General features: G+C 46.9%; 1 protein-coding gene across 1 annotated transcript in view; it reads left to right on the forward strand.

The window, feature by feature from the left end:
• sdk2a (sidekick cell adhesion molecule 2a) overlaps window positions 1–10295 on the forward strand; it is a 99003-nt gene that overhangs the window by 43841 nt on the left and 44867 nt on the right. The window contains exon 2 of the mRNA XM_050068384.1: window positions 8138–8300. Within this exon, the coding sequence (XP_049924341.1) occupies window positions 8138–8300 (163 nt within the window). The remainder of the gene's footprint in view (window positions 1–8137; window positions 8301–10295) is intronic.

Raw genomic sequence — 10295 nt, forward strand, 5'->3', positions numbered from 1 at the left:
AGAAGAGAAAAGAGGGAAGTCGGAGAGAGACGTGTATGTGATCTGGCGCACAAAAACCTTACTTCGTCTTCCAAATCGTCGAAGCCGTCTGTCTCACCTGGGAAATAATACTGTGATGTCAGTCACACACGCGCTACAGCGGGTGGCAGGATCATTTCCCGTTGTGTTCTACCCATAGGAGCTCTCCAAACCTCACTTCCTTAAGAAAAAACAATTCCATATATCTTGTCCTTAGAAAGAAAGACTTTGCCATAGCGTCTGGCTTACATTCCTAAGTTAATACATTGATCTCTTTGCTCTAAGAATATGTTCACAGCTCACTGCTACGAGACATACATCTTATTTGAGTGCCACAAAGTCAGACAAGAATCCCTGCTTCGTCTTTTACAAAGTAAGGAATGTCCCCTGGTGATTAAACATAACTTTCCTACATCTCACTACAGTTGTTCATTTGTGGTTTCTCCACTGTTCGTCGGACAGGGCTGAGCTGACTGGAGACCTGATGCTGCAGAGGGCGTGTAATGGTGGCTGTGGGTGTGTGAGGTCTCATTAATTGACGCCGGGCCTTGTGCCTGTGCTCCTCTGCGTGCCGTGTTCTCTGCCAGGAGCTGGACTTGCTAATTAGGCTCCTGGATATCACAGACACGTCCCTCGGTACGCCATACAATATACTGCTAGTGACTCAGAAAGTGCTAAAGCGAAGGAGAGAGCAGGGCGAGGGGATGGAGGGAGACGGAGTAAGGAGTGATGCAGAGAGACGAGAGAAAGATGGAGAGACATCTCGACAGAGCTCGGAAGGAACGGAGTGAGACGGATGACAACTGATGAGAGGGCAAGGGGAGAGGGAGTGGAAAGTACTGTATTGGGAGAGATCAAGGCCACCAAGAAAGAGAAACTGCCACAACACAAAGGGAGGAAACTGATATTGTGGCGGGGAAAAACAGAAAAGAGAAGAGAAACTTAAGATGGGGAGAGAAAAAAGACGAGGGAATCAAAAAGAAAAAGAGAGTTTCGAGACAGGCAGAGCATAGCAGAGAGGTAGAGGGAGGCACTCAGAGGAGCAGCGAGGCAAACAGGGAAGAATTCCAAACAGAAAGGGTGTGTGTGTGTGTGTGTGTGTGTGTGTGTCTGAGTATGTGTGTGACTGAATTTGTCTGCGCTGCCCGCTGGAGTGTGTGTCCAGATAATTCAATCTGCTGCCCATTGACTGGCCTCCCGCTCCGTCTTCGCTCCTAATTAAATCTCCATTTGTTGGCGGGATGCTGGTGCTTCTAATTGTGTTGCTGTAGCATCAGATAGACACACCTTAAAACACACACATGCGTGCACACACACAAGCCCCGCAGCGAGCGGGATCCCAGACACGTCACTGCGGTACATTACACCTCAATTAATCACATCAATTACACATCAATTAACCCATGGCGATCCACTAAACACAGCTGGGATGCAGGCGCCATTTCATCTGCGGCGACCTGAGGACTTTTTCTGCAACATCAAAGCAGACGCATCATCAAAAAGAAAAATATTTGAGACAGCTTAACATGAAAATCCATATTCCTAATTCATCTCTTTCCTCTGAGCAGTGAGCATGACTGTATGAGCATTTAAAAGCACGCCACTCGGGCCATGAAACCTATATTGCCACAACATCGATACCAAGGGATCTTACGCAGTGCGTAGTTCCACTGAATGGGGCGCAAACATGTTCTAGGGGCTATAAATACAAAGGGGGCAGGGAGACATCGAGCTGTGATGGACTGGCACTCACATGCGGTATGCAGATGCTGATCCATGGGCCATTTCTCTAAATGAATGTAGGGTTAGATGGAGGCTCTCCATCTCCCCTCCCTGTCTCTCAGGCCTGGCCTGCTTGTTTGGCTTCAGCTGTAATGGGTCGCTTCACCTTGCTGCCTTGCGTTGGAGGACACCCCCCTCTCTCTGTTCATTTCTCCCCCCCCCTCCCCTTCAGTCCCTCACCTCATCCTGCCTCTACATCACTTTTCGATCTCTCTCTCTTTCGTCATTAAGCCCTGCATTTCTCCCACCATCTGTTTTGCCGTCACTCTCTCTTCCTCCCCTCTGTCTTTTCTTGTTCGCTCTCTTTCTTAATCCCTCCCTCCGTGTCCGCCCGTTTTGTGACTCACCTAAGTGATGGAGTGTAAATCGGTGGGGTGCCTGTTGTCACGGTGACAGCAGCTGGTGACAGAGTGACAGATCAGGCTGACCTTCAGGACGGAGCGTGATTTTGCGAGAGGGGAGGGTTATATTTGTGGCTGTTTGTGCGCGTTTGTTAAAAGAGCTTCATGTCTTGGCCCAAACATTCTCATCACAACTTGTTAAGCAACAAATCGTACAAGACAGCCCAGTGTGTGGTGTGTGTGTGCGCTTGTTGTGCATGTGTGTATCTATAAGGGAGGTGTTTCATCAGCTTTTAAGATGCTTTTAACCCCCCCTCCAACAACCCCGCACCCTTTCGTCAATCCATTACCAGGCCAAGGTCACTGCCATGACTGTTGCATAACCCCCATCAGAGAGGCTAACCATGACCCATCTCGCATGTTAAAGTCCAATTGGAGAGGCTAAATGACAGCTCTAAATTTTCCTGGTTGACATGATGCACCATGAGGTGGACTGGAGGCGGTCGATGGAGCAGGGAAGTTATGTGCATATGTATGTATGTGTATGTGTGTGGTGCATCTGGGAAGAGAAAGAAAGGTGGAGAAGAAGAGATTGCGAAGTGGAGTGAGTGAGCAGATAACAAGACAGTAGACCTCCAAATGTTTCTACAGGCAGGGGTTCCACTTTATCGCTGCATCTCAGTGATACAGTTGTGCAGAGTGCCAGTTAAGATGTGGTTACATAGGCTCAAACACGGGTGCCTGAGGATTAAACAGAGGGCAGGGAGAGCACCCTGCTGCTGAAGTGGAGCAGGGGTAAGGAGGTGAGGCACAAAATAAGCAAAACAAAAGCCGAATGTGAACACCGTCTGTGTGATTGCATGCCAGCATGGCGCAACGGGGAGCACAATGGGCCTTGGTTTATAAAGCTGCCCCGGTGCCTGTGGTCTTTGTCTCACAGCCATTAAAATTCTGTGTATGTAGCAGGGGACCCGGCTGGAGCCATGCCACCATTCAACCTCAGCTGTCAGGTTAGAATAAGGTGTTTTCATATCTTCAGTGAATGGGCTGTGGTGGTGGAGCTTGACTGTTGGGGGGCAGATGCTCTGCACAGCAGCCACATTAAAGCCCTCCTGGTCCCCCATGCCAGTTTTTGGTCTTCCCTAGATCTGCCGACCTGTTTCCAATGGTTTTTATCTGCGCTTATAGTGCTGCAGGAATTCATGGTCCAGAAGGACTGCCCTCTAGCTTTCCATCTGGATTCGAGGCCTGCAGCAGACACTGCCATGCACCTGCCAAAGCCGCCACTGTCCCTTCGTTCATCACTGGAATGGAGGAGGCGACAGTTCTTCACGGCCAGTGCGCTTCCTTTTCTTCCTCCCTACACGCCTGTCTCTTCCTGGAAGGATGTCAGCTTTACCTTGACACAGTGCAGCCAGTCAGGCGCAGTCTGATGGACTTGTGTCCTTCAGTCTTTAAAGTCCCTCTCCAGACATGTTTTAACAGTAAATATTTTGCTTATTTATTTTACAAAACTATTGTAAGTGAATGGTGAGTGTAGTAAGCATCTTTGATGTATGCTGTCCGTTAGCTTGTAGGCTAACTGGCAGTGGCTGACACGGCATTAGTGGTTGTGAAACATACAATAATATCTCTTACAATGGGGTTTTTTGTAGATAGTGGAAGGAAGTTCCAGGCTCTGGTTTACAACCAAAAACAGCACACTCTGTTTGCTGTCAAAACTCCCACTGTGCTAATGCAAACTGTCGCTCTCTATACTAAAAAGTCCACTCTGCGCTGGAGGTTTCGAGATTGTTTGCCGCTGTTGTATAGAAATTTTTTACCCCATTGATATGTGTTTTTAACGTACTAGACAGCGAACGGCTTACATATTATGTTTGAATCTCAAATTGTAGTCACAGACATTGCTCCATTCAGTCGGGAATGTTAAAACATCTCTCTAGTGACAAACTTTGCACAGATGCAAATCAGTATAAACAAGATAAGACAATTTAGGGATGATAACAGAAGAAAAATACATTTTTGAGTGGAGGGGAACTTTGAATTAAGTCAGTATTAAGTTGGATTTGTACTCCTGCGTCAAATCGATGCTGTGACTATGGCATATGTTCTGCATCAACATAGAGCCTATGCTGTGCCCTGTGCCGTAGCCTGGCGTGCACCCCCCCAGACTACACGACGCGGTGACGCAGACCTCCTGTCTATTTTTCTAAAATGTCTATTTGTAAAATGCCACAGGCTTGTGCTAATATCATTAGCATGTTATAGTTGTTTTGAAAATGTGTTTAGAAAAGACAGTTGTTTTGTCAGTGAACCTTGTGAGTTGTAATGGAACCAAATTATGTGCCGTTACCTTTGTTAAATGTTGCTGTTGTCCCTGGTTTCATATGAGTAGAGGAAAAGTCTGCTAGCTGCTAGGCTAATTTATACAATGTAAATTGCCATAGGCGGCATGGTGGTGTGGTGGTTAGCACTCTCGCCTCACAGCAAGAGGGTTGCCGGTTCGATCCTGGGCGTGGGAGCCCTTCTGTGCGGAGTTTGCATGTTCTCTCCGTGTCAGCGTGGGTTCTCTCCGGGCACTCCGGCTTCCTCCCACAGTCCAAAGACATGCAGATTGGGGACTAGGTTAATTGATAACTCTAAATTGTCCGTAGGTGTGAATGTGAGCGTGAATGGTTGTTTGTCTCTATGTGTCAGCCCTGCGATAGTCTGGCGACCTGTCCAGGGTGTACCCTGCCTCTCGCCCGATGTCAGCTGGGATAGGCTCCAGCCCCCCCGCGACCCTCAAGAGGATGAAGCGGTTAGAAGATGAATGAATGAATGAATGAAATTGCCATAGGCTTGTGCTAAAAACATTAGCATGTTGTATTTGTGGTGAAAATGTGTCCAACAAAAGACAAGCGCTTTGTCTGTGAATGCTGTGAGTTATAGTGAAGCTTATTTGTGTACTTGTGTGTGAAATTGTAGCTGTTAAGCCATGTTTAAAATGTGTTTTGGGTGTTTACAGCACTTCACAGAAACCCTGCTGCTGACTAGTGTTTTGGAGGCGTAACTGCAGAGTGACACAAACACACCACTGCACAAGTAAAAATGCTCACAACCGCGTAGGCCATGTGCGTGGGCTACAGCATAGGCTCTTCATAGAGCTGACGCACAAGTACAAATCCCACTTACCCCCTCTTCTATATGTCTGTATGGTTGTGTCTGTAGGCGTGTGTGTGTGTGTGTAACCACTATACATTTGTTGTGTACAGCATGTTTCTGTTCCGTGAAGTCAGTGCTCTAAAATGAGGCGACACCTGAGACAAATTATGGATGAGCTCAGTGATGATGATACCGCAGTGGAGGCAAACACATCCACCTGGCACATTACTGACAACATCATCTACAGTGAGCCGTCTATAATGTACATACTGTAACAGAACATTGTGTGTGCATACATGCGAAAGTTCACATCTGCATGAACAAAAATAGACACAGATGTTCCCACGTTCAAAACATTGCATATATTTATAGTGTTTATCTTGCTGACGCATGGAGAAAACAAGAGAAACAGGAAAACTACACTTAAAACACATGCAGTGTGCACCACAGGCTCAAACGTGTATCAGCAGTGTTTGACCTCAGCAGTTCACAGCCAAGATCAAAAGCACAGTGATGAAGAGGAAGAGGAGAATGAGGGTCAGACAAGAGGTTCTCTGCTGGAAACTCATTAGATCCCAGAGCTCGGTGTGCAGAGGAATTGGTCCTATCTTCCTTCAGCGGTGAGAACTGTTAGCGGTCAGCGGTCATTTAAGTTCTCACAGAGTCTCAAAGAGAAGATCACTTCAGTTTGGTGTTACATGGCCAGCAGTCTTTCCTTGTATGTCGATTCTGCACCTTATGTGATCTTAAACAATGGCTTTCCTCTCTCCCCAGCTGGCTTTGTTCCTGAATATATACACTTTGCTCTGAATGGAAAATTGGTCACACAAGTGCCGCAGATAGCTGGCGTTCAGGGATTCATAATCACGGCTCGACTGAATGGGTCATTTGCGGCAAAAATGAATGTGAACACATGAATGGCACTAAAACAGGTAACCACGGCGGTGATTACTGTGCACTCAATTCCCTGTTCTGCAATTTCACATCAGTAACTTGGTGTCGCGCGTATATCCTTGCCTCAGACGATCAATGTGTGTCTGGGTTTGGCATGCGCAGGTCTCTAATGGTGGCTTGTTGATGGAGCTGCATTGCTAAGTGGATGCAGCCACCAAGCCCCTGAACCAGCTGGAAGTGGTTGGGTTTTGCCTGTGTGCGTTTGTTCAGGCATAATTATGAATGTTTTGGGATTGTGTGTGTGTGTGTGTGTGTGTCAAGTACAAATGTATTTACTAGTGGATGGAACTACAGCAAAGCCACCATCCAGCAGCCACTGCCTGGGGAAAATAGGGATGGCTCCCACATTTGGGCTCAGACAGGGATCAGTTTCAAGGGCCTGTTTGGTTTGATAGTCTTTGTTTTGGAGAAGTTCATGTAAGCATGGTAGAAAGAACAGATTAGCCAGGTAGTGGAGTATTGTTGTACCGAACAGGCAAAATGTAAGGACTGGTTTTGGAAACAGAAAGCGTAGAGGTGGCTGTTGTTTGTTTGCCTCCTTTTATGAGTGGTGTCTTTGAGGGTAATAGAAAGGGGAGTAAGCTGCAGCTTTCAGAGGGATATTGCGTGCGCCGGTGTGTACGAGTGTGTCCTGTTATCAGTGTTTGTGTGTATGTATACAGTGCGCACATGGCCACCTGTGTGAAACACGGCGGTGCACAGTCATTCTTTTATTTACAGTTTCAATCAGGTTCAATTTTCTGTATCCCCTTCCCTGCTCGCCGAGGCTGCCCTCACATTCACCCAATACCACGGCACCATCCTCTGCTTTTACCGCCATTAATCTTGGGCATGAACCTGCATGTGGATCTGGGGAGAGAAGGAGGCTCCAGCAATCTGCCATGCGAGTGAGTCAGCTAGTGTGGAAGACCTAGAACCAGGCGTGCTCCAGGCCTTGGCGGCTTACTGCAACTATTAATACAGACTTTAATTAGCCCGCCACAAACACTGGCACAATCGGCTCAGTGTCGCCCGTGGCTGGCGAGGCAGACAGATCAATAGGTCTGATCATGCCTTTTTCATCAGCTCAAATGAAAGCACTTTGTCTCCAAGCTCAGCCCTGGACCTTGCGTATCACCTTAAAGGCTTTCTGTGGCTGCACTGGCTGTGTGCAGTGTTGCGGATGGGGCTTGTATAATCTGGCTGCATTAGGGAACTATAAAGATAAATGAAGGGAGGCACAGAGCATAACTCATCCTGTCAGAGAAGGGGTTTTAAGGCTGGGAAACTTTGTGTTTTCTAAAGCAGCCCCTACCACCCCCACCCCCCATGGCTTCCTAGTTTCGCACTCCCTCTTCCTCCTACTTGGTTGCGTTCTTTTTCTTTTTTTTTTCTTTCTCCTCCTTATGTGTGTGTGTGTGTGTGTGTGTGTGTACAATCTCTGCTGTATTTTTCTCCATCTGCTTTCTGTCTATTCCCCCTTCCCTCCTCTCTCCATCTCCCTCCCCGTCGCTCCCCATCCTCTTTTTACTGATCTAGAGGTATGGAAGAGTTCATTTACACTTCCTCTGCTGCACAAATTGCTCTTCTACCTCTTTGCCAGCGCATTTCAGTTTGAAATAAAAGAGTAAGCTGCTTTTGCAGTAACAACTTATTTCATGTGCTTTTTGGCAGGCTTTCCCGTTGACCTTCAAGTTCCCAATCAGTGCAGAAGAAAAATGGAAATAGCTTGTTCTGAGCCCTCATTTCCTGTGAATTGCTGAAATTGTGTTGTGTGTCTGCTCACAGGGGTTACTGAATCACCCAATCACTGCCTTTTTTTACCGACTACCTCCTCCGACTGCTCTCGGTCTTTCCCTATACTGTATGTATTTTTATATCACTCTCACTTCACCCCTCTCTTTTCCTTCTCTGCCCAGTAGATGACGTCCCACCTTATTTCAAGATGGAGCCTCCTCAGACCCAGGTTCACCTGGAGGGGAACCGCCTGGTTTTAACCTGCATGGCAGAGGGCAGCTGGCCCCTGGAATTCAAATGGATCTACAATGGCACCGAACTCACACGTTTTTCCTTGGAATACAGGTGAGGAATATAACCTTCCCTGCCCGAGCTGATTCTATTATCGTTTTTTTTTTTAAATTCATTCACTATAATTAGCTTACTACACAAGGACATTTTAGCGGCATTTAATTGTAACTAATAGCTCAATTGCTCATTTTTATTCATATTCAAAAACTCATTTCTATGGATTTATTCAGGCCTGATTTGGCTGCGTGTCTCCCCTGAGACATAACATCTTGTGTTCAGGGGATTGTCAGATTTATCCTGATTTGTATCTAGCACTGTATTCAACGTGCAGAGATGGTGTGAATAGATAACTCTTCTTTTCTCCCTCTCGCTGTTTGTTGAAACTATCATTGCTGCAACAGCGTCTAACAATGCATATTTCTTATCAGATTGTGCAGTGTGGGTGGGCTACTTTGCTTCGTCAGCAGTAAGATGCTGTTTCACTGACCGTGGAGTTCTTCTGGGCGCTTCTTTTTTTTTGACTGTTTGTTTTTTTATTGCACTTATAGTTCAGCCTCTAAACACAATGCTGAGGAATTCAACTAACAGCACAGAGTGTGGCCAGAGAAAGCTTCAGCCTGCGCTAACAAGGCCTCTCTGTGTGTTTGAGGCTGTGCGTCAGTGTGCCCATTTGTCCATGTACTGTATTGCTTGTGTGCCTGCATGCGTGTTTCACAAGTCACAGTTGCAGTCCACAGTGAGAGTCAGTTTCTATCTAATTCTAGCCATGTTTTCTTCGCTCTCTACTCCCAGTCTGTCTAGTCCCCAAGACATGGGCAGACTCTCTCAGGTGGCATTTACTGATTGCTATCACTGGCTACAGCCCCCCTCTACACACACACACTTTCCCTTCCCTGTATGTGTCTCTCGCTTTCTCGCATCTCCTCTCCCCTCATCTCCCCCTCGTCTTCTTCTCCTTCTTCTTTCCCTGTCTTTCCTCAGTATTTGGCTGAGCTCTCACGTGGCTTAGTCTCTGGGTCTGCTTTGCAGGCCAGCCCTCTGCTTGTTATTCTTCACCAGCCCTGATCAAAGAGGAGAACTGGAATCCATTTAATCAGACCCCCCCACCACCCACCACCCCACCAACCCTACCCTGAATTGCAGTGCAGGGGGAAACATGGCAGGGGCGGACTCCACACTTCTAAGTGGCTGTAGCAAACCAATTAAAGGGGCCTCAGCTCTTGGGTTATCCACCTAGCATTTCACACACACACCATTTAACATGAATGCACATCACGGGTGAGACAGAGTTATGGCTGCCCGGGATGAACAAGTGAGAGGTGCTCGTATGATTTGATTCAACTGACTGAAGCCACTGGATAACAGCAGGGTTTTGTGAGTCATGCCTGTCAAAAACTCTCTTTGTTGTTTGCTCCACAGCTGGCCTTAAAGACGCATTTCACTGCTTAAAAGATGGTCTTTTCATAAAACTGGGCTACGTATGAAGTAGAATGACGCAAATACTTTAAAACTGGTGCTTCATTGACCAGAGGAAACAGAAAAGAAAGGCTATGGCATTTGCCTTTGCTCAATAAAGGCTCCCACTAGTGTGTGACGTGGTGCAAGCTTGTCCGTTTCAACACAGGAAACAATAATGGCGGCCAACTGGTGATAAACAATCTCGAGCTATGGTTAAAAAGTAAGCTAAAATATGTTTCTGAAAACATTTTAGGTGAGAAGTAGGCAACACAGTAACAGAATCTTTGTTCATCAGCGCTGCTTAGTTTTATAGTTTGGGCGCAGCTTTCTCAGCCTCTGGCCCTTTTTAGACAGGAATTGTGCAAATTTGCAGGAAAGCCCAGTCAGTCTTCTTTATTTTGTTTATACAGAATGCGCCTTTTTCGGGGCAATGGGGGGCGTGAGCAAGTAACAAAACGTGTAGCTCAGTGTGTGACATAAACAGTGACGTGGGAGGGAAGCCGCAGCTAGTCAGTCCTTCGGCGATTCTCTCGTAAGTCGGCCCATTCTTCACCGTTCCTGTCATCTGACGGTTAATGGCCTCTTCGTTTG

This window comes from Epinephelus moara, chromosome 18 (assembly GCF_006386435.1).
Source record: "Epinephelus moara isolate mb chromosome 18, YSFRI_EMoa_1.0, whole genome shotgun sequence".
NCBI classification, from domain to species: Eukaryota; Metazoa; Chordata; class Actinopteri; order Perciformes; family Serranidae; genus Epinephelus; species Epinephelus moara.